This window comes from Oratosquilla oratoria, unplaced genomic scaffold, assembly GCF_046742065.1.
Source record: "Oratosquilla oratoria isolate Oo_2021 unplaced genomic scaffold, ASM4674206v1 SCAFFOLD157, whole genome shotgun sequence".
In the NCBI taxonomy this organism is placed as follows: Eukaryota; Metazoa; Arthropoda; class Malacostraca; order Stomatopoda; family Squillidae; genus Oratosquilla; species Oratosquilla oratoria.
The window spans coordinates 127,874-152,654 of NW_027467512.1; the positions used below are offsets into that span (position 1 = coordinate 127,874).

The 24,781-nt window shown below is 37.9% G+C and overlaps 1 protein-coding gene across 1 annotated transcript; it reads left to right on the forward strand.

Annotated features, from left to right (window-relative positions):
• The first annotated feature begins 8,886 nt into the window (after positions 1-8,886).
• Positions 8,887-24,534, forward strand: LOC143022746 (nucleolar GTP-binding protein 2-like). Its single transcript, XM_076181093.1, has 6 exons — positions 8,887-9,008; positions 14,795-14,923; positions 16,815-16,985; positions 19,466-19,699; positions 19,885-20,115; positions 23,537-24,534. Exons 1-6 carry the CDS (start codon positions 8,970-8,972, stop codon positions 24,368-24,370), a joined length of 1,638 nt encoding a protein of 545 aa, XP_076037208.1. The 5' UTR covers positions 8,887-8,969; the 3' UTR covers positions 24,371-24,534.
• Positions 24,535-24,781: the final 247 nt, after the last annotated feature.

Sequence of the window (24,781 nt, forward strand, 5' to 3'; positions counted from 1 at the left end):
GGACACAGGGTACAGAATAAAAGATACAGTATATAGGATACAATACACAGAATAAAGGATGCAGTATACAGTATACAATATACAAGATGTAGGGAACAGAATATAGGATACATGGTACAAGATACAGGATTCAGGACACAATATGCAGGATTCAGGATGAATGATACACGACACAGGATACTGGGTACTAGATACGGGATACATGATACAGGGGACATGATGCAGGATGCAGGATACATATTAAAGGGTACAGGGTATTCAGCACAGGATAGAGGACACGTGATACAGGATACATGATACACATAATACAGGGCACATGATACAGTATACAGAATATATGATAAGGAATGCCGGATACAGGGTACAGGATATAGAATGCAGGATACAGGACACGTGGTACAAGATACAGAATACAGGATACAGAATACAATATACAGGGTAAAGGATACAGGATACATAAAACAGGATACAGGATACAGTATGAAACAGAATACATAATATACTCGTAGGATATAGGATATTGAATACAGGACAGAGGATATTGGGTACAAGATACAGTGTATAGAATATAGAATATAGAATATAGAATATAGAATATAGAATGTAGAATGTAGAATGTAGAATGTAGAATGTAGAATGTAGAATGTAGAATGTAGAATGTAGAATGTAGAATGTAGAATGTAGAATGTAGCATGTAGCATGTAGCATGTAGAATGTAGACTGTAGACTGTAGACTGTAGACTGTAGACTGTAGACTATAGACTATAGACTATAGACTATAGACTATAGACTATAGAATATAGAAGACAGAAGACAGAAGACAGAATGTAGAATGTAGAATGTAGAATGTAGAATGTAGAATGTAGAATATAGAATATAGAAGATAGAAGATAGAAGATAGAAGATAGAAAATAGAATATGGAATATGGAGTATGGAGTATGGAGTATGGAGTATGGAGTATGGAGTATGGAGTATGGAATATTGAATATGGAATATGGAATATGGAATAAGGAGTACGGAGTACGGAGTACGGAATACGGAATACGGAATACGGAATACGGAATACGGAATAAGGAATACGGGATACGGGATACGGAATACGGAATACGGAATGTAGAATGTGGAATGTAGAATGTAGAATGTAGAATATAGAATATAGAATGTAGAATGTAGAATGTAGAATGTAGACTGTAGACTGTAGACTGTAGACTGTAGAATGTAGAATATAGAATATAGAATATAGAATGTAGAATGTAGAATGTAGAATGTAGAGCGTAGAATGTAGAATGTAGAACATAGAATATAGAATATTCAAAAAAACACCTTTGGAATTTCGGCCGAAATCCGAAGTCACCGATTTCCTCCAAACTCGCGCCACAAGTACACGGTGGGACAGGGTCCACATCACCGAAGACCGCGCAATCCTCACACCAAGGGTCTCCCCGTCAGAGCCATCCAAAGTTCACAAAAATGACGTTTATGCCTCTAAAAGCCATACCGTGCGCCGGACTTCCCGGCCATTGCACCCAAGGGCATCCCAGGCCGCCCCGGACCTGTGGCTCCAATAGCAAGCAAATCGGTCGAGGTGACCAAAATGACCCAGAACCCAAAAAAACACCTTTGGAATTTCGGCCGAAATCCGAAGTCACCGATTTCCTCCAAACTCGCGCCACATGTACACGGTGGGACAGGGTCCACATCACCGAAGACCGCGCAATCCTCACACCAAGGGTCTCCCCGTCAGAGCCATCCAAAGTTCACAAAAATGACGTTTATGCCTCTAAAAGCCATACCGTGCGCCGGACTTCCCGGCCATTGCACCCAAGGGCATCCCAGGCCGCCCCGGACCTGTGGCTCCAATAGCAAGCAAATCGGTCGAGGTGACCAAAATGACCCAGAACCCAAAAAAACACCTTTGGAATTTCGGCCGAAATCCGAAGTCACCGATTTCCTCCAAAATTTTCCCACAAGGAAAGATTCGGATACACCCCTCCAAAGTTGGGCTTTTTCACCAAGTAGTATCAATCGGAGAGCAGTGCATTTGACATTTGAACTGTCACTCAACCACCAAAATCTACTTTTAATATATCATCAATCTAACTTTAACATATCATGGTTATATTCAACCACCAAATCTAACTTTAATATATCGTCTTTAAAGTCAACCACCAAATCTAACTTGAATCAAAATGAAAGTAAAAGCGCCCCTTGCCTCCATACTTCCCTCTCCAACTGCACATCTTCAAACCGCTTCGGAAGGGGTTACAGTGCACCTCAATTCGTTATACCCAGCCACCCGACAGTAATCCATAGTCTTGTGCATGGCCTGTCGAACTAGTACTGAATTGGGGGAGAAGGATAGTATGTGGTTGGTATTACTAGTCATCTACGCCTGAACATGATTTTATGCAATTGCTTAATGTGCACTCGGCAATTGGTAACCATTTTCAAACTTAGATAACCCCTCGAGGGACTCAATGCAGACTCGCACCCGGACCTTTGGACATACAAGGTCCAATCGTAGTCCACTTGGCCATGGGTGCCCAACCTAACAAGTATCTAGAACTTAATACCATGGTAGAAAATTAACAATAAGTTCCCTGTAATTTCACTCCACATCAATTTTTGGAACCTTCTCCTTCAATTTATTCATCTCCTCCTTCTCCTCCTCATATTTTCCCCCCTCTACTCATACATTAATCAAAAACATTCGTACCCAGCATGGGAATCGAACCCAAGTATTATCTCCCTCATTTTCTTTCATTAGTCAATGGGTAATTATATCTTTGACAGGTCACCGAAAAAAAATCAAATTTAGAAACAAAAAATGATTTCAAGAAAATTATATATATAAAAATGGATACAAATATCAACCGAAATACCATGATGAAATCATCAAAACCAGTATGTCTAAAATTCTATTGTCAAATTCGTAACAAGACCATTTTTAACCCTTTAAGACATGAGAAATCAGTCTATCACAAGAAACATTACTATAAGGTTAACCCCCAAGATATTCCTAAAAAATCAAAACCAAAATGTGGGATATGTAACATTGAAGTCTCAAACCTCAAAAAACACAATGGAACAAAAAAACATTTTCGGAACCTCAAATCTAAAATGACATGTAAATACGATAATAGTCGGGAAGGTTGTGGAGGTTATTCCGACATTAGTACAATTGATCCAAAACTCTTTATCATGAGTATGGTGGATGTTATAGAGAAGAGAATCAAAGAGCACAATTGGAAAGGTTTGAAAATATCTTTGTCTCAAAGTTCGATTGTACAAAAAGTTAGGAAATGGGAGGAGATCAATTCTAGAACCCTGGTTCAATAGTGGTAAGATGAAGCCGATCACTGATCTTTCAGAAATAAAAAGTGTAGTGCTAGATTTGATTGGTAAATTAGAAAATAAGTTTGATCAATTCACCAGAGAGGGCTCAGGTTGGATAATTGAGAAGCTTCTCAATTTTGAATTAAAAATAGCAAAATACGAACTATTGAAAGGGACTAGTTATATTGAACTTCCTAATAAATATCAAAAGGCAAAATATAAACTAGTGAATATTAAAAATGAGGATCAAGAATGTTTCAAATGGTGCATTGCCCGGTCAGATTGCTTAGAAGAAGAAAACAAAGAGAGAATTAGTAACACAGTTAAGGCTGCTGCTCAAAATGACGATTGGAGTGGAATAGAATTGCCAGTCCAATTAGATAAGATGACCATATTTGAAAAGAAGAATCCCATCAGTGTTAATGTCTGCCTTTGATGATGAAAATAAAAGTCAAAATAAAAGTCAAAATAAAAGTTTGTATCCTTTAAGAATTGCAAAAGTGAAAAAAGATAAACATGTAAATCTTCTCTATATATCTGAGGAAGAAAATAACCACTATGTATTAATGCAAGATTTGAGCCCAAACGATTCATCGGAAATTGAATTCAGTTCATTCAATTCAATAAGTTTATTGTTGATGTACAACAAAGGAGAGAGTTGGGTCTTGCCAACTAACCCCTATTCATTTTATATTTAGTTGATTTATTACAGTTTTATCAAAATAAATGTTGACATAATTCATCGGAAATTTGTTCCCATATCTTTGTTGTAGTAGTGTTCCTCATTGTTCTATTAATATTTTCTCATTTTCCTCGTTATGTTCCATCATATGTAAATCAGTTTAAAGTTTCTTTCTACCTAGATCTGATGTAGATAGAAAGAAACTTTTCACTGAATGAATGATCTAGTAGATCATTCATTCAGGCTTCGAGGTTTTACTTGAGACGTTTTTGTCAAGTGATTCATATTTTTGTTTACAGAATTGTCCCTCGCTGTTCTATTAACGTTTTCTCATTTCTTTAGACACAATATATTTAGTTACATATAAAATAAGAGTTTTAAGGATCTTTTTTTATTTTTAACGACCAAGAACCAGTTCATTAGTCTGTCTGTAGACTATGTACTGTATGTACTATGTATAATGTTGGGTTCACTGAGTTTTAATCATCATTCGCCAGATCTCCTGCTTAGAGGTAACCTGTGTGTTTTATATTACTTCTTGTGTTTAAAAGATCTGATGATAAGAGTAAACTCCTCGAAACGTAACATTTGAAAATCAAAGATGCTAGGTCAAGTACTACTACACAATCAAGGTTTTCAATCTGCTCGATTTGGTGACATTCCCACGGGACATTCATTTACACTCAATTACTTTGTTGTACATCTTTACACACACTCAGATACAGTCACACGCACGCTCATTCACGAGTGATTGTTCGGTGGCGGATTTTTAACGCGCTGGCCCCGCGAACTAGAGATCAGGAGTTCGATTCCCCGGCCGGGTGTAGTTAATATTGGTTTGTAAAGCGATTCACAATGAGTCAGGACCGCCTTGGTGTGTTGGCACTTCTGTGTATTGTAAGAGATTTGCTATCCGAAATTGACTTAAGTTTGATGAGTTTGCTACTGTCAACGCAAGAAAAGTGAAAATTTAATAATGTATACAAGAACACATGTATGTAGTAGTACCTTACCTTATCATATGTAAAATTGATAAGGTTTTGTTTAGAAATAAATGTTTACTAATGGATAGTTGTTATTGTACAATGATATAAATGTTATCATTATTTCAGGCCATATTTTAAAAAAATCTTGAAATTTGCCTTAGGGCCACAAGAGCCTTAATCCGCCATTGCTATGTAGTTATATGCGCCCGTGTTCTGTATACATTTGTCAATGTCGTGTAGGTGTGTGGAGGTATCTATGTGCGTGCGTGTGTGTGTGCATGTGACTTAACAAAGTTGTTAACCAGCTAGTTCATGCATCTGTGATGTCAGAAGTTGAGATAATACCGTTCGAGGAAAGTGAGGAGGGATTGTCAAGGAGGTTTAGAATCAGTCGACCTCGAACAGGTCAGATACGAATATGAATAGTACAAATGAAATAGAGTAGCACAAACGGGTGTGAGGCTGACAAAAACACTGGTTGTGTTGGCTCACTTTATTGTGCAAACTGCGATTATGTCTCGAAGTCAGACGGGGAAGAGAGGTGGCAATTACTCTTTGTGGAGCAGCAACGCCTTGCTCTTTGTGGGGCAAAAGACGCCGTGACCGGCCTCGTTACCTGCATAGATCTTAATCGGCAGAAATAAAGAAACGACGGGAATACAAAGTGTGGGTGTCCACTACACCACTCCACATAGCAACCATCTAACACAAGTGTTATAACAATACCCACCTAATCAATATTCCTTTGTGGCCTATTATTTTCCTCTCCCAAAAAAGTCCTTTTCCTGGCATCTCGTACTGCCTCTCTTTACCCATCTCTTTATTAAAGAAATCTCTGAAATACTTTCTCCATATTTCCCGTACCGCCTTCCCTTTTATTTGTACCTTTCCATCTCCACCCTTGACCTTTTCTCTGCCAGACAACCTCTCCCTTCATACATTTCATTTCCCTCTAAAACAGTGGTTCTTAACCTGTGGTACCTGTACCCCGAAGGGGTATGAGACAAGATAGCCCCAGTGCAATGACACTGTATATTTACCATGAGAAAGCAAAGCAAGGTTTGTATCACAAATCCTTTTCATATGTTTGCATTGTATTTGAATTGGATGGGGGTACGGGATTTTTTTTTAGAGATGCCAATGGGTACTAAGGGCAGTGAAAAAGGTTAAGAACCACTACTCTAAAACATCTATTCATTCTTTTTAAACTTCTCCGTCAAACGACTGCCCTACATTATACCTCCTCTTTCCTCCCTCACATCTCGTTTTGGTTCTACTCTATTTATGTTGTACTTCTCATATGCTTCCTCATTTCTTCTTCACAACCTATCACCAACGCCATTTTGTGGGAATTTTCGACACATTTGTGCCTGAGAAATTTGCTCACAGGGGATGTTTTGTGAGCAAATTATATGTTACAATGAACTTATTTGCGTCTGTATAATCATGACTTCTTTTTGTGGGAAAAAAGTGGAATTCCAGATTTCCTTGTGGGAATTTTGTGGAAAAAATCTCGCTCATTTGTGGGAACTGGCACAGATCACAGTGGCAACACTGCAACCTATATCTATGTGCTTCTTTTTTTTATCAACACTGCCATCACCTTTTCATTCCTCAATTCATTGCCTGTACCCTCTCCTTCTATTCCCTCACCTCCTCCTCATTCCACGTACCGTCTTTGCGAGCTTTAGCACTTCCTCCTTACAGCATACCCACTGTTCTTCTACTCCTGTTCTTTCTTGATCTTTCACTACATACTGTATTTTCTCAGCTTTGCTTGGAAATAGGCAAGAATTGGTTTACTAATAGGGTGGTCGATGAATGGAATAAACTTAGTAACCATGTAGTAAGCGCTGAAACTATCAGTTGTTTAAAAAAAGACGATTAGACAACTTTATGGATGGGGATGACAGGTGGTGATGGATACGGAGCTGCGTATTGTAGGCCTTATGGTCTCTTGCAGTCTCCTTTATTCTTATGTTCTATTTTTTCTTTTTCTCCTCTCGTTTCCTCCCTTATCTAGTTTGTTTACCTTTCCCACTTCTCTGCCCACCTAACTTTTCTGACCCTTCTACATAACCTCTACTTCCAATTTCCCTTCTAACAATCCGATGCACTCTCCTTTGAATACGTTAATCCAGAATTCTTCCAATCCTCATTTTGGGCACCGTTTTATAGTTCATTAATGCCTCCTCAACTCATACCTACCACTCTGCCCCACGTATACTTATTCTAGTAGCTCTTTTTCATTACTGCCTTCATTGTCACAATTTTCCTTTCATTGCACATTTTAACAAATCTCCGCTATAAACGTAAATATCCACTCCCCCCCCCCAAAAAGAAAAAAATCAGGCTTGCCACAACTGACAGGGCTTTGTCCTCCCAGGGGTTTTTCACTTCCCATTTCGTGGAAGTGGGATGGTGAGTTTATATATATATATATATATATATATATATATATATATATATATATATATATATATATATATTGTGTGTGTACGCATGTATATGTACTCGTATATATTTATGTATGTATATGCGTTGGTATGTGTGCAATGTAGGATTTTAGGTAATCTTTAGTAAACATGATGAGATCATTTACTATCATGCTACTCATGTAACTTACATTAGCCCGTTTCCTAACTGTACCTTTTGCTCTGTTAGGATTTAACATTCAGTCTTTCACGTTCTATTTATACCTTATCTCGTGTGTGAAATCTGTGTTATTTTCTCCCCTGTAGCCTCTGGAAATATGTTTCTTACAATGATGTTTATGTGAATTTATTTATTTTAAGATATCCAAAATAATTTTCTTTTTCTTCTGTGTATCCTGACCATATGGAGATATTCAGGTTAACTGCTCACATACACAGCTCAGAACTTTTATTTTAACTTTGTATTTAAATAATGAATTACCTTTGGGCCTGAAATAACCTGATTGTCTTTTCATATAATCACATTAACCTTTAGGTTCATGTACCAATCTTTTCATTTACAAATTGGTTATATGTGCAATATTACAAATAATTGTTTCCATTCCTTTGCTTGTAGGAGTGTAATCTATATTCATTGCAGATAGACATTGCATATTTTCTTATACAAATGATGAATTTCATCATTTGTATAAGAAAATTGCAATGTCTATCTGCAATGTCTTTTTTAAGGTACGATATCAAACATATCCAATATGAAGTACGCATAGGGTTAAATATATTCACCAAATGTTTGACATGTAATATTACTTTTAAGGAATATTGAAAGAATCGCAACATATTGAATATTGAAAGAATATGCAACAATAATTTAAGGGTTAATTTTTATTTTTATTTTGTGCCCGTACCTACATTGCAGATAGACATTGCATATTTTCTTATACAAATGATGAATTTCATCATTTGTATAAGAATATATGCAATGTCTATCTGCAATGTTTTTTTTAAGGTACGATATCAAACATATCCAATATGAAGTACGCATTGGGTTGAATATATTCACTAAATGTTTGACATGTATGGAATATTGAAAGAATCGCCTGTAGAAATATCTCTTTTAGGGCCCCTAAACCTATTATTTGGTGATGAAACTACAAAAAAAAAAATGAAAACCGAGTTCTTCGAACGATTTTGTGGTAGTTCAGTGTGTTTGCGCATGCGCAAGTACCACGGGCAATTAAATGCCATGGTCACCCATGTTACCCATGTGTGTTGAGTGGACCGTAAAAACTGTACAGTATTCTAATGATGGCGCTAAAAAAAGTGTCAAAACTTTATTACCATCGACAAATAGAATATTTCATTAGTAGTTAAAACAGTTTCATTGTGTCATATGATTTCTCTTATTTTTTCAATCGCAGAGAATGCAGATGTGACTACTAGTTCTGTGGTGTGTGGTGTCAGCTGCTGGAGTGTTACATTATGACTTCACTAAAAATCACGTCGTCTCTTCCCAGTTCATCGCCACTAACATGAATGACTTGAATGCTCTCCCTCTCGGAGATCAGCAGGTTAGACACATATCAATCAACAGGTAAATAGTTGTTACATAATCATTGGAAAAGGAAAATAACATGGCAGCAACTGATATATGAGTGTTGTCAAAAAAATTAAAAAAGAAATAATAGCTTGTATTATGCTGTTTGGGAATATGACCAAATATATCTTTGAAAGCATGCATTATTGGTGTAAATGCAAAAGATTTGTTTAATTTTTTTGTGTGAATATATAACAGGAAGCTTAAGTTCTCAGTGAAATATGTGACTTGGTGATTTTATTTTAATTTTTAGCCTGTTGGCATTGTTATACTTGATATAAATGAATGATAGCAATTAGCAAAATAATAGTGATTTTGTTCAGTGTCTTTTATTTAATTCTACTGAAATCACATTTAAACATCTGAACTTCTTTTGGTGAATTGGATTTCCATTATCCTTGGTCTTAGGTTGTACACTGTACATGGTATTACACCTATCCTGAACTCTGCAATGGTGGGCTAGAACTCTGTTGAGGAGGGATAAGATGAAGTATGTCAAATGAATTGTTGAAGACCTTGGATGAGATATCAGTGTGAATGACCTCAGACCTACTTAATACTGAGACCTGGAGAAATTCTGCTCCAAATATGAGATCCAAGTGATCAAAGTCTGAACAGTTGATGGGTAACGATGGGCTTAAAGCTTGCTGGGCCAAGTACTTTTAGCAATTGCATGTGGTTGACCATACAAGAGGCTGGTCTCACTAAACGCCGACCAAAGTCGACCAACGCCGACCAAAGCCGACCAAAACCACAGAATGACGGGTTTTGCTCAAATGCATAATTTATATAAAATACCTTATGGTTGCATTATTTGACCTATTTTCTTTAAAATGTGTGACTTCTATGTAAAATGATCAAAGAGAAGTTACGTTTTTATCCTTTGCAAAATTACCAACCGGCAACCAACACCGACCAAACCCAAACAATGACGGCTTTTGCTCAAATGTATAATTTTAAATAAAGATTAGCATATGGTTGCATTATTTGACCTATACTCTGTAAAATGTGTGATTTCCATGTAAAATCATCAGAGAAGTTACGTTTTTATCCTCTGCAAAATTACCAACGTCGACCAAAGCCAACCAAAACCACACAATGACGGTTTTTGCCCAAATGCATAATTTGTATATAAAAAATAGCATATGGTTGCATTATTTGACCTATTTTCTTTAAAATGTGTGTCTTCCATGTAAAATCATCAAAGAGAATACGTTTTTGTCATTTGAGCAAAAGCTGTCATTGATTGGGTTTGGTCGGCGTTGGTTGCCGGTTGGTAATTTTGCAGAGGATAAAAACGTAACATATCTTTGATGATTTTACATGGAAATCACACATTTTAAAGAAAATAGGTCAAATAATGCAACCATATGCTATTTTAAATATATAAATTATGCATTTGATAAAAAAACATCATTGTGTGGTTTTGGTCGGCATTGGTCGACTTTGGTCGGCGTTTAGTGAGACCCCAAGAGGCCAGTATCCTCTGGCTGGTGTATGGGTGATGGTTGCTGATCCACCGATAAATAAGCCTCTACTCTCTGCAAATAAAGTTGAAGGGTAGAAATGTGGCTGACACTTGCCATGTTAGCAATGAGCTGCTGGAAGCCAAAAATGATGTTATATTCCATAGGTTGGATGTAGTGCTGTCTGGCATTTTGGTAGTCTGGTAACATTTCCTTTGCATAAAGGGGAAAATAATGAGTGTGGCATTTAATAAATATTTTATCACAGTATTTACATAGGTCTTCTATCATCTCTACAATGCAAAAGATAAGTAAATGTTAGGCCCAATTAACCCATTCAACTCCGATGACAAGATGTCTTGTCATTTGGTCAAATAAAACAAAAAATCATAAAACACCAAAATGTTTGATCAAACACCAGAAAAATATGACGTCAATCCTCGCTTCGCTCGCAGCGAAGCGAGGACTGACGTCATATTTTTCTGGTGTTTGATCAAACATTTTGGTGTTTTATGATTTTTTGTTTTATTTGACCAAATGACAAGACATCTTTTCATCGGAGTTGAATGGGTTAAAGCCGATAAAGATGTTTTGATAGATTCAGGGAAAATAACGAGTGTGGCATTTAATAAATATTTTATCACAGTATTTACATAGGTTTTTTTTGCAGACATATAGGTTAGGAGGAAAGCTGTTAAGAGCAGTCAAGAGTTTTTATGATAATAGAAGAGCCTGTATTAGAATTAGAAGTGGAAAGATTGAGTGGTTTGAGGTAAAGGTGGGACCTTGCTAGGGATGTGTCCTGTTGCCATGACTGTTCAATGTGTACATGGATGGGGTGGTGTGGGAGGTAAATGCAAATAAATACAACTTGAGTAATGGGAAGGGGACTGGAGATGGTAAAAAAAAAAAAATCAAGTTAAGCCACTTCTTGTTTGCTGACAACACTGCTTGTAGGAGGATCAGAGGAGGAATCTTAAAGAAACTAGAGACGGAGTTTGAGAAGGTATGTGAAAGGAAGATGTTGAGGATAAACATGGATAAACGGGTGATGAGATATACATGAGGAAAGGATGGCAGCAAACTGGAAGTGAGTATTAAGGGAGAGGCTGGAGGAAATGGACAACTTTAGACACTTGGGGGCATATGTGGTGTGAGAGTAGAGGTAGAGGTAGAATGTAGATTGAGAGAAGCAAGTAAATGCCTTGGGAGATTAAATAGTGTAATGAAAAAATTTATATTAGATACAGTATTTGAGAATGGATCCTAAGAGGTGATTATATGAAGGGTTCATCAAGGGTAGGTCAAATGTAACTAATCAGCTATCTCTTTACACTAATGTCTACAAGGTGTCAGTTAACCATGACAGTTATGACGTTATTTACCTTGACTTTAGCAAAACAATTGTGTTCCATCAGAGGCTCCTAAATAAAGTCAAAGCCCATGGCATTGGAGGAAAAGTGTTTGAATGGTTTAGAGCAGTAGTTCTTAACCTGGGGTACCTGTACCCTGAAGGGATACGAAACCTTGAACCCTGAGGGGGTACATGACAAGATAGCCAGTGCAATGGTACTGTACATTTACCATGAGAAAGCAAAGCAAGGTTCGTATCACTATCCTTTTTATATGTTTGTATTGTATTTAAATTGGGTGGGGGTATGGGAATTTTATTTTTGAGATGTCAAGGGGTACAGGCAGTGAAAAAGGTTAAGAACCACTGGTTTAAAGCATGGATCAGTGGTAGAAAACAGTAGGTCACTATTAACAGCGTAAAATCCAAATGGAGGAGTGTTATTAATTGAGTTCCCCAGGGCTCGGTTTTGGGTCCCTTACTGTTCATGTGTAAATTTCTTTACCTCAGCAGGTGGTGATGAGACAGACAACACTACCTATATCCTTGTTGGAGGCTAAAGCAAAGAATGCATGAGTACACATTCTTGATACTGAGTCTTTTGAGAGTGTCTTTGGTGCAAAAAAGATGCAGAAAAAGCCGAATTTAAAAGTAAGGTTGAGTGAAGCTGGAGAAGCTTTGCTTTCATAATTTAAGGAAAATGTCCAAGGTTTCATATCTGTGATGTAAATATTTCAAAATTTAATGTTAATGCGAGAAGAAAAAGATTTAAAATTTTTGTAGCCATGACCAGTATGAGTAACTAATGAAGGTTAATCAATCAGTCTGTTGCCCCGATCTTTTGATGGAGACTTGGAGTCCTGAGGAATCTGGCCACAATCACCAAGTTAGCTTATGGGTCATTCATTCAAAAGATTTTGTGGACTTGCCTGGTATTCTGAAATAAGTGCAGGGCAGTGGAAGAGAATTCTTCAGTCATCTCCATGGTGATGGTATCTGGAGCACCAGTGTCTGATCCCAGCCTAATTCCTTGGCACTTTTTCAATAAAATAGCCTTTCTGTGGATTTACTGTGTATTGCTGCATTGCTTCTGACCCAGGGCAGTGGGCAGGATACAGGGAAGTCACTCTGTGAATAAAAAAATTGTGGAGTTGTCTGGAGTGAGTGTAGGACAGTGTTGTATGATGTGCTCTATATCTTCTGTGTGGTTACATGCAAAGCATGTCTGTTGTCAGACAGATTCTGCTCAGGTACACATACTATTTCAGTGCAAGATGATTATCTAAATGTAGGCATACCAGTGCTAGCAGTGCCCCCCCCTCTCCCTCCCTCCCTCCCTCTCTCCCCCCCTCCCTCTCTCCCCCCCTCCCCCCCCTCCTCTCTCTCTCTCTCTCTCTCTCTCTCTCTCTCTCTCTCTCTCTCTCTCTCTCTCTCTCTCTCTCTCTCTCTCTCTCTCTCTCTCCCCCCCCTCCCTCCCTCCCTCCCTCCCTCCCTCCCTCCCTCCCTCTCCCTCTCTCTCCCTCTCTCTCCCTCTCTCCCTCTCTCTCTCTCTCTCTCTCTCTCTCTCTCTCTCTCTCTCTCTCTCTCTCTCTCTCTCTCTCTCTCTCTCTCTCTCTCTCTCTCTCACACACACACACACACACACACTATTTACAGAATCATGAAAGGCATGGAAATTACTGATAGAGAGAAGCTGATAAAATGGGATGACAGAAATACAAGAGGATACGGAAAGAAAATAAAAAAAGACAGCTATAGAAGAGATTTGAAAAAGAACAGCTTTCCTCACAGAGTAATAGACAGTTGGAACAAGTTAGATGAGAAAGTGGTGTGTGCAAAAACAATACATGAATTTAAAAATAGTTTAGATAAAATGAGATATGAAGACGGGACCCCACGAGCATAGCTCCCCTTCCCGTAAAATACAACTAGGTAAATACACACACATGCACCTCTCTCTATCTGTGAGAAATAGAGAGTATGAGTGACCATCACATGTCATTAGTAACATCACTTATTCTAGATACCTTAAGTTGTTAAAGTTTTATGTATTAGTTCTTTCCAGTTGCCCAAAAATGGTTCAGGATTTTAATTTTGTATTACATGCGAAATGTTTGCATTATCAGGATTGTCTTCTAGATATCCTAGATACTGCCACACAGAAGACACAGGGCACTTTATATTGTACCATCTTCCTTACTCCAGACAGCTCCACAAAACATCTTGACTGATTTACTATTGAATTGAACCACTGGCTGTGGCCAGTTTGCTAGAGGCCATAGGTCTTCTGCAAAAGAGAACTGGGGTAATGGATTGATTGGGTTGTAATCTTACTCTGCTTCCTTTATGAAGGTGAAAAGGTCATGTTAGTCATCAGTACGTTATTGGCACATCCATATCTATATCTAAGGTTTAATATTATTAGAGAGCCAGTCAGTAGACCTTCATTTCTTTCTGTAATTTCCTCGACCACAAACTCGAGTTCTACATTGAACATTGGAAATGATATTGGATGCTTGTATCTTAATTCAGACATTCCTTTGGCATGGTGTTCTATACACAAATTATTAAAATCTTCTACTTGTAATATGTCACAAAATCTGTAATGTATCATCATATGGAAGGAGTTAATTACAATAACCCTGACTTCATCTGGATGGTGTAGTACCCATAGTCAGAACAAAATGGAGATCTTATCATAAAGAGATAAAGTAGAATTCCATTAAGATACCATTTATCATGGCATAAACTAATATTTTTGTATAACATTTTGATTGTTAAATGAATTTCATGCATCTCTAGGTTTCCTTGTGTATTTCACGCATTCAATTTATGTGTATATTTTGATCAGATACCTTTGTTGATAACATGAGAACTTTAATGCTGTCTAAGCTTACAATGTCTTAATTGATAGTGTAAGCACTTGAATTCTTTCTTTTATAGATAAGTAATTTTAGTGAGTTTGCAAAACATGCTGAAGAGCAGGCGGGAAAATACGATGTTTCGAAGGATAATGATTTAGTTCAGAATGCACCTGATTCCCAAGATACACCACCAGAATGGTTCATGAAGGTAAAGTAGCTTGTCTAGCTATCATTTTTATTTGTATATATTTTTATTGTTGAATTTTATTTGTAATAATTGTTGCCTTGAACTTCACTGACCTGAAATCATATCCATTTTACTTGTAGTTAGCAATAGTCTTTGGGAAGAAACATGGATTTTTTTTTATTTATGTATTTATTTTTTTGGTTTAATTTTTTTTTCTTTTTTTATTATTACTTTCTTGTGTTGGTATGGGACTATTTCTATGTTACCAGCTTGTGTTTACTACTACCTATAGTATCCCTGAGGACAATCCTAAGACTGGGATAAAAATATTAGGCAATAAACCTCGCAGTTTGGCCTCCAGGTAACCAGTAACAGGCTTTGGGGCAAATGCAAAAGTTACATAGGGAAGATGTGTTGTTACCTAGGGGTTGTTATTGTGGGGCATTGTAACCGGAAGTGTTCTGTATCCACTGTGTAATGGTTGCATCTGGGGAAGATTAATCTGTGGCCAGGCCTATTTTGTGTTGGTCTGTTTCAGTGCTGGATGGCGTCCTAAATGCAAGTATGTCAATGTGGTTCTTACCAGATGTGGGAGTCTTTTTTTTTTCTGTAGGGTTCTTTTCCAGGGCAGTGGACAAGATGCAGGGATGACCCATCATCCAGGAGGTGCCAAGATGAGAGGGAGAGAGGAAGGTGGAGGGGAGTGGAATATGTAGGGGATGGAATGGGTGGGAGTGGAATATGTAGGGGGATGGAATGGGTGGGAGTGGTTTCTATGCCTTTTTCTTTTTGGCTACCCCCCATGTAAGGGGGGGGGAAGCCTTTGGTATATGTGTGTGTGTGTGTGTGTGTGTGTGTGTGTATATATATATATATATATATATATATTTTTTTTTTTCTGGGGTGAGGCTTCATTCTGTTATTAGTCCATCATCCCTGGTGTCTTGTGGAAGACACATAGCCTTTAGGTAACTGGCAATAGCCTCTGGATGGGTCCACAAGTCACTCAGGGAAGATGTATTTTGTTGTTGTCATTAGATTGTTAGTGTGGAGCATTAAAGTACGAGTTGTTCTGTCTTCTGTGTGGTGGTTGGATCCGAGGCAGTTTGAATATGTGGTCAGGCCTATTCTGTGTTGATACTGTTTCAATATTCTCTAGTGTAATCATGGCAGTAGGGAGGGTTTTTTCTCTGGGGCTTAAGTCTATTCTGTTATTTTTGACCGATTGTTCTAGTTTATTCATTAGGCTTGGATGTCCATTGCTGCTGTTTTATATTTACTGTGCCAAGTGGGCGAGATGCAGGGATGACCTGTCATCCAGGAGGAGTCTAGATAAGAGGAAGGGAAGTGGGTGGATGAGAGTGGAGTATGTGGGGATGGAATGGGTGGGAGTTGTTTTTATACCTTTGTTTTTTGGCTACCTCCCTTGTCAGGGGAAAAGAGCCTTTGGTATACATATGTATGTATGAGCTATTATTGTCATTTCATCTACATAGGAGAGAACATTTGTTTAGTTCTGGTACTGGGTTTGGGAGGTCATTCGTTAAAAGATTGAACAGTGTGTATATATATTTTTTTCTAATTCTTCATTTATTTTGTAGACCCATCTTCATAAAAAGCAATTGGTTCTAATAGTAAGATGCATTAAATAGGTCTCTGTCATGAGCATTTATGCTAGATCCAGCTGCAGATTGAGGATAATTGGAGTTAGATTTACTTGTTTCATTATCTGCTTCATGTAGTAGCCTTCCTTAAAGAAAAAGAAAAAGTTTTCTCTGATGGTTGATACAATTTATATTTTTCATAGAAAAATATCTAAAAAAAATGAAGTCCGTTTTGTAAGGTTTGCTTTATAGAAAATATATTTCATTGAAATTTATTACATTAGTATTTATTTTGGATTCTGTTTCAGGTTGGAAAAAGCAAACGTATCTGGAATGAACTGTACAAAGTCATTGATTCTTCAGATGTTGTTATACAAGTATTGGATGCAAGAGATCCACAAGGCACAAGATCAAAATTAGTGGAAAAATATATGAAGACTGAAAAGCCACATAAACACCTTATTTTTGTGCTGAACAAGGTGTGTTGATTTTATTTATTTTTGTGGTGGGGGAAAAGAATACTGCCACCAAGTATTTCCACTTGGATCGTAAGAGGCAAGAAGAAAGGGATGGGGAGTGGGACTAGGCATCCTTCTTCCTGTAGCCCCACAGGGGACATTCCTAAACGAAAAAATAAAAAGAATGTAAAAAAAAAAAAAAAAAAAAAAGAGATACAATGATGGTGGACTGAATGGTGAGGTTATTTAATGTTTGTTTAAGAGACAGTAGAGTGCCAGAGGACTGGAGGTATGCCTGTATAGTTCCACTTTACAAGGGGACAAATGTGAGTGTAGTAGTTTCAGAGGGATCAATTTGCTAAGTGTAGTTGGGAAGGCTTATGGGAGGGTTTTGATTGAAAGGATTAGGAAAGGAACAGAGGGAGTAATTGGTGAGGAACTGTGTTGGTTCAGGAAAGGTAGGGGTTGTGTGGATCAGATTTTTGTGGTAAGACATATGTGAGAAAGCGTTAGGGAAAGGTATGGATGTTTTTTGGGCCTATATGGATTTGGAAAAGGCTTATGACAGGGTAGACAGGAAGGCACTGTGGGAGGTATTGCAGATATAAGGGACAAGAGAAAAGCTGTTGAGAGCAGTCAAAAGTTTTTATGAGAGTAGTAGAGCCTGTGTTAGAATTAGGAATGGAGGGAGGGAGTGGTTTGAGGTAAAGGTGGTACTTCACCAGGGATGTGTTATGTCACCTTGGCTGTTCAATTTATACACATGGATGGGGTGGTGGAAGAGGAAAATGGAAAAAAATGGGAGATAAGCCAGTTGTTGATTGCTGATGATGCTGCACTTGTGGTAGGATCAGATGAGGGATTGAGTGTGTTAGTGACAGAGTTTGGGAAGGTGTGTGAAAGAAGTTGATGATAAATATGGGTAAAAGTAAGGTGATGAGATGCACAAGGGGAAAATGTGGCAGCAAATTGGAAGTGAGTATTAAGGGAGAGAGACTGGAGGAAGTGGATAGCTTTAGGTACTTGGGTGTGAATGTGGCACGAAAGGGAGGAGTGGAGGTAGAATGTAAATTGAGAGAAGTGAGTAAGTGCCTTTGGGGATTAAAAAGTGTAATGAGAAATAGACATTTGGGAATGGACAGACAGCACAGTATAGGGCAGAAACATGGAACATAAGAGAGGAAGAGTTTAAATGTGAGATAAAATGCCAGAGAAGCATGGTAGGAATTACTAGGATGGATAAAGTGAGAAACAAGGAAGTGACATGGAGAGCAGGGGTGTAAAGGGAGTTGGGAGATAGGGTTGATGAAAGAGTATTGGGATAGTTTGGACACATGGAAATAATAAGTGAAGAACAACTAGTAAAAGAGGTGTAGGAATGAACATGAATGGGCTACCAAGGATGAGATGGATGGATGGGGTAAAAGGGGCATTGGGAAAAAGGGTAATGTCTGTTGAGGAAGAGAGGGAGAAGACAGAAGATAGGGGTGAATGGAGAATGGTTGTGTATGGATGATGCTGGGATGCATGAAAGGGAGTGGGTGGGAGATGGGGATGAGGGAGTACAAGTGAATGATATTTTGATGCAGCCTGAAGTGATTTCTCCCCGTCTTCTCTTTTTCTGCATGAGTGTATGGAGACAGCACATCCACAGCAGCCTTGTTGTGGATGTGCTGTGTCTTGCTGCATTGCTTCTGACCCAGGGCAGTGGGCAAGATGCAAGCAAAAAGACTGTAGGAAGCAGAAATTGATGGAATGGATTAGGTGAAGGGAAAGCTGTATGCAAGAGTAATGTCTGTTAAGCAAGGAAAATAGAGTTAAAAGGATAAGAGTCAATCGAGAGTGATTGTAAATGGATGAAGAAATTATGTAACTTGAAAGGATATTTTTATGTGCTCCATATATTTCTTAATGGATAAGGGGTTGGTAGGGGAGTTGTCACATGGTAATGCAGTGGGGGGATAGACTGCCTTCATTTGTTGGGCCTTGCTGTGGAAATATTGTATTTAGTTGCCTTGCCCCTGACCCAGGCAGTGTGAGGGAGGACAGGGATAACTGCATAACCCCTCATCTATGAGGAGCCAAGATGGGAGGGACAGCAAATGGGGTTTTGGGAGGGTGTGGGATGGGTGTATGCTTTAAATCTGGAGGTAGCCAAAGTCAGAAGGCATATACCCATTCTACTCCCATCCACCACCCTTTCCTCCCTCTCGTCTTAGCTCCTCATGGATGATGGTCATCCCTGTATCCTTGCCCACAGCCCTGGGTCAGAAGCAATGCAACAAGACACAACACATCCACAGCAACGCTGCTTCACTTAATCGGTGACTCCCCCTCTTTGCCCCCTCATCATTCTGCCACCTCCCTGATAAAGGGGACAGGTATCTTGGTATATGTATGTATGTAGTTATTGTTAGCTAATGTGGTGGCCAATTGTAATGTTTGTAATAAGAGTATAGTTTTTTATTTCATGATGTTTCAAGTACCCATATTTTTTTCAGGTCGATCTGATTCCAGTTTGGGTAACACAGAAATGGGTTGCAATCTTGAGTAGCGAATACCCCACGATGGCCTTTCATGCTTCTATAACCAACCCATTTGGTAAAGGTTCACGTATTACCCTCCTCCGACAGTTCTCAAAGTTGCACGAGGATAAGAAACAGATTAGTGTCGGGCTTATCGGATACCCAAATGTTGGAAAGAGTTCAATAATCAATACCTTGAAAGCCAAGAAGGTATATTTTCCAGATGTGTTGGCCATTCCCCATATATGGGAAAAAGGCCCTTTGGTATATATATGTATATATATTTATGTATAGTTATATTAGAGGAAAGAAAATGCAACCTTTACCCAATTTGACAATGCCATCAACCAGCTTTTACTTAGTTTGTGCAAATCATGTCTGCTTTGATCTTCCAGGTGTGTAATGTTGCCCCAATAGCTGGAGAAACCAAGGTATGGCAGTATGTGACACTGATGCAACGGATATATCTCATTGATTGCCCTGGTGTCGTTCCTCCATCACATGAAACCTCGGTAGATGTAGTACTCAAGGGAGCAGTGCGTACAGAATACTTAGAAAATCCTGAGGACTATATACCAGTCGTGTTAGAAAGAGTCAAGCATGACTACGTCAAAAAGACTTATAAGGTAAGTAAGATGACCCGTCATCCACGATGTGCTCTCTTATCTTGGCTCCTGGATGAGGGGTCATCCCTGCATCTTGCCCAAGAAACATGTCTTAAAATGTTTCACTTTCACTGAATGGAATTTAATATTTGCAAATACAGTAATAAAAAAGCTATTCAAATGGATTGGGTTAAGAATGAAAAAAAAAATGGACCCTATTCTTAATGGAGCACTTCAAATTACATGGCTGTTGCTATCTTCTTTGTAAGGAGGGAGATGCCTTTTGGTATATAGATAGGTTATGAAACTGGGAGTTATATTTTGTATTTTCATCATAATATGTTTCAATATATGAGAAGAATACAGTAGAAGTATTTAAAATTAAATCAGGCCAGTCAATAGAGGAGTAAAAAAAGGCGAATAAGGAAAAAAATCAGGGAAAGCTGCAATAAGCTTAATGTGTTTATAATACCTTACTTAATAACATTAATTTTGCACCCCTCTACCCCCCCGGATTTGGCCGCCATCTTGAAAAAATGGCGACCAAAAACAGTTTTTTCCAAATATCTCACTAGAAACTAATTTTAACGAAAAATGTATCGTAACAAAATTTATTCTACATAAAATTTCCTACAAAAGTTATTTTATTCAATTTTGTGATATACCTCACTGTTTTTGCGCTAAATGTGCGAAAAGATTGTGTTTATCTTTATTTGATACCTACAGTGCACAAAGATCATATAATAATTTCCTTTGTATGCTATACTGAATAAAATATCTAAGTTCCTAACTTGATTATAGTCTTTCTTTTGTTTCAGAACTATTAAAATAGATAGTTAAAGCTTCAGTGAAACCCCAGGCAGTTGTTGGTGCAAAATGTCTTCATTGGGGAAATGTTTAACATGCAATGGACAGCTTTCTGTGGGTGAGACTAGAGAAGTTAAAGAGAAAGGAATAAAGACACTGATTGATTATAGCATTAAGTGGAAAGACAGAAAACATTCTCTGTTAGAAGGACTAAAAAGTGTGAAAGTGCATGAAAAATGTAGAAAAGTGTATACAAAAGAACGGAGAGCTGAAACTTTCCAAGCAAGGCAGAAAACCTCGCAAGTGCCGACAACGTCACTGATAAGTCAAGAATTACAGTTTTATTTTCTTCATGATTGTCTCTTTTGTGGAAAAGATGCATCAAGTGACTTTTTGAAAAAAGAAAGCAAAAAATATTTAGGTGATCGTGAATCTGTGCACTGTATAGAGATGCTGCATGTTAAGGATACTATTTTGAAAGCTGGTGAAATGAGAAAAGATGAATGGGGCAAAGAAGTATGTACTCGTATATGTAACGTAGTGGATTTAGTTGCTGCTGAGGCAAGGTACCATTCAGCCTGCATGAAAAAATTCTACCAAACATCTTCTGGTATGAAACGTGGTCGTCCCAAAAGCTCTACGGTTTCTGAGGCAATGAGTCATGCTTTTAACTACTTGGAGGAAAATTGAGAGGAATGCCAGTTTACTTTCAGTGAGATTTTTTCAGAATATGAGGGTGAGCTACCAAATGATAAAACCATAAAATCTGAATTGATAGAGAGATATGGACATGATATTATTGTTTCTGTGAACAAAAATAGAAAACCAGTGATCTGTTTCCGTGACACAGGAAACAATGTCAGCAATATTAAGCCAAAGTAAGTTTCTTCTAAATGAAAGAAATAAGAGCCGACTTATTGCAATGCTTAGCACTAAATTGACCAACGAGGGGTTTACTGTCAAACAAGCAATTGAAGATGCAGACACACTGATTGTTGCAACTGCTATTGAAGAGTCAACCAAAGCTAAATCTGTAACAATAGTTGGAGAAGATGTAGACCTCTTAATTATCCTTACAGCCTTGGGTGAATCAAACACAAATATCTATATGTTAAAACCAGGTAAAGGAAATATAGAAAGTAAACTCTACACACCATCTTCCATGAAATTTGGTTCAGTTATCAAGGACAACATCCTTTTCTTACATGCATTTAGTGGGGCTGATACTACTTCAGCCTTCTTCAGACAGGGTAAACTGAAGTTCATAAAGCTATTGGAAAAACGGGGACAACTGCAAGATCTTGTTGGTAAATTTAGAGACCCATCTGCTGTACCTGAACAGATTGCTGAAGTAGGCGAGGCTTTCATTATTCAGCTATATGGAGCTAATGAATGCAAATCCCTTTGTGATGCACGATATCAGTGTTTTGTCCAGGCGCTAAACAAAATAAATTTCTCTTTGGCTTCTTTACCTCCAACAGATGCAGCAGCCAGATTTCATTCCTTACGTACTTATCACCAAGTGCAGAAGTGGTTGGGAAATGACTTGCCACCTACGCAGTGGGGATGGAAGGCTACTTCAAAAGGACTGGTACCAGTCACTACAGATAAAGACCCTGCTCCACCAGAACTGATAAATATTGTATCTTGCAAGTGCCACAAAGGTTGTGGGACCACCTCCTGCAGCTGTAGAAAGGCAGGCTTAAAATGTTCCATGATATGTGCTTCTTGCAAGGGCCTGTCATGTTCAAATGTTGACATCATCATTCATGAAGATGACTGTGATGATCCTCTTGATGCCATGTTAGAAAACTTCCTAATGCCAGAAAGTGAAACAGCTCATTGAATCAGAAAAAAATATATTGTAAGACAACAGTCAATTTCCTTGTTGTTGTAATTCTACAAAATAACAAGCAAAAAAGTACTAGCAAACAAGACAATTGCTATAAAATTGATAACTGATATAGGCTAGCAATAACTATAATTGATAACTTCACATTTTGGGTGGATGGTTGGGTGTAAGGGTGGTAACTCCGCCAGTGAGCAATCACTGTCTGTCCTAAGCCAGAATCAAGGAGGAAGGACACCCTTGGGAGAAGATATTCGAGACTAAACTCGGAAATGGAAAGTATAAAATATTATATGTGAATCTTTCCACAGCTCTAGCGCAAAAACGGTGCAACCTATGGAAAACATGACAGGGACAAATATTATAGGAAATTTTATGTAGATTATTTTTTGTTTCGACTACTTTCTCTGTAAAATGCATTTCAAGCGAGATATTTGGAAAAAACCGTTTTTGTCCGCCATTTTTTCAAAATGGCGGCTAAATCCGGGAAGGTAGAGGGGTGCAAAATTAATACATTATTAAGAACCACATTAGGAAGAAAATAAAGCATATTGCAGCTTTCCTTAATTTTTTTCCTTATTCAACCCCCTATTGACTGGCCTAAGAATGAAAGATCATAATTTGCACTAGAAACCTAAATTATTAATGATACCTTAGTTCAGTTTGAATTAATTTTAGTTTTAATGGGAGGACAACCTTGAATATTTTAGTTGTTCAAACTGTGGGTATTTAGAACATTATTACATTGTAGAATATTAAAATTGTGTGTTTCTTTACTTTTTGTAGATTGAGGAATGGATTATTCCAAATGATTTCTTGGAGAAAGTTGCAAGAAGATCAGGTAAGCTTAGAAAAGGTGGTGAGCCAGATTTGAATATCGTTTCAAGGATGATTCTGAATGATTGGCAGCGTGGGAAGCTCCCATACTTTGTGGCCCCACCAGGCCATGATTCAGGAGCATTTGAGGAGTTGAAGTCAAAGGAGAATGCTGCAATGGCCGAGGGAGTTGCAAAAGAGCTGCAGATTGAAGAAGAAGAGCTTCAGAAAACTTTCAACTCGCACTTTGATGTAATGGGAGTTAAACAAAATTTGTCAAAGATTACTCTAACTGTAGAGTATTCAGAAGAGGATGAAAAGCCACTGGAACCAATTGATGGTGATTTTAATGAATCTGATGAGGAGGAGGAGGAATGTGAAAATGTTGAAAACACTAAAGCACAAACAGAAAATGAAGGTCAGGTAGAAGATATAGTTGATATAGCTGATCATGAAAATGAGAAAGGTGACAAGCTTATAAACACAAGTGCAGGGAATTTTGAAGTTAGTACTGTGAAGACCACAAATACAGGAAAGTTTGAAGTTAGTACAGCTAAACCATTTAGAAAGAAAGGTGAAAAGAGAAGAGATGATAATGATGAAGAGGAAGTTGTAAAACTAACATCCAAACAGCAGAGAAGAATAGAGAGAGAACAGAAAAGGAAGAAGACTGGAAGTAACTTCTATGAAGTGACCAATGTCAAGAACAGAAATAGAAATAAAATCAAGCCAGTAGATACAAGCTTAGGAATGCGAGGTTATAGGAAGGCAGGAAATCAAGGTCATAAAAAGAAAGGGAAATAATAGTGGAGAATGTTGCATCTCTATTTTTGTTAACTATATCATTGGATTTTGAATAAATCTTAAAGAATAATATCTACTGGGTACACACGTTATCACAATAAATTATTGTATTATGGAGATATATAGGATAATAAAAGGTCATCTCTTGCAAAATAGTAGTTTTATTTTCAGGGTTGATGGAAACTGCTATATTTGGTTATAGCTAAGGTGAACTAGTAGTAAAAGAAGTGTTTACAGTTTGGAAATTATTACTTTAGTAAGAATGGCTTTTGAAGGTGGGGCTTCGACAAAGATGTGTTATGTTGCCTCGTTGCTCAATTTATACATAGATTGGGTGGTGTGCGAGGTAAATGCAAGGGTAATGGGTCGGGGATTGGAGATGATTAAAGAAAATGGAGAAAAGTGGGACAT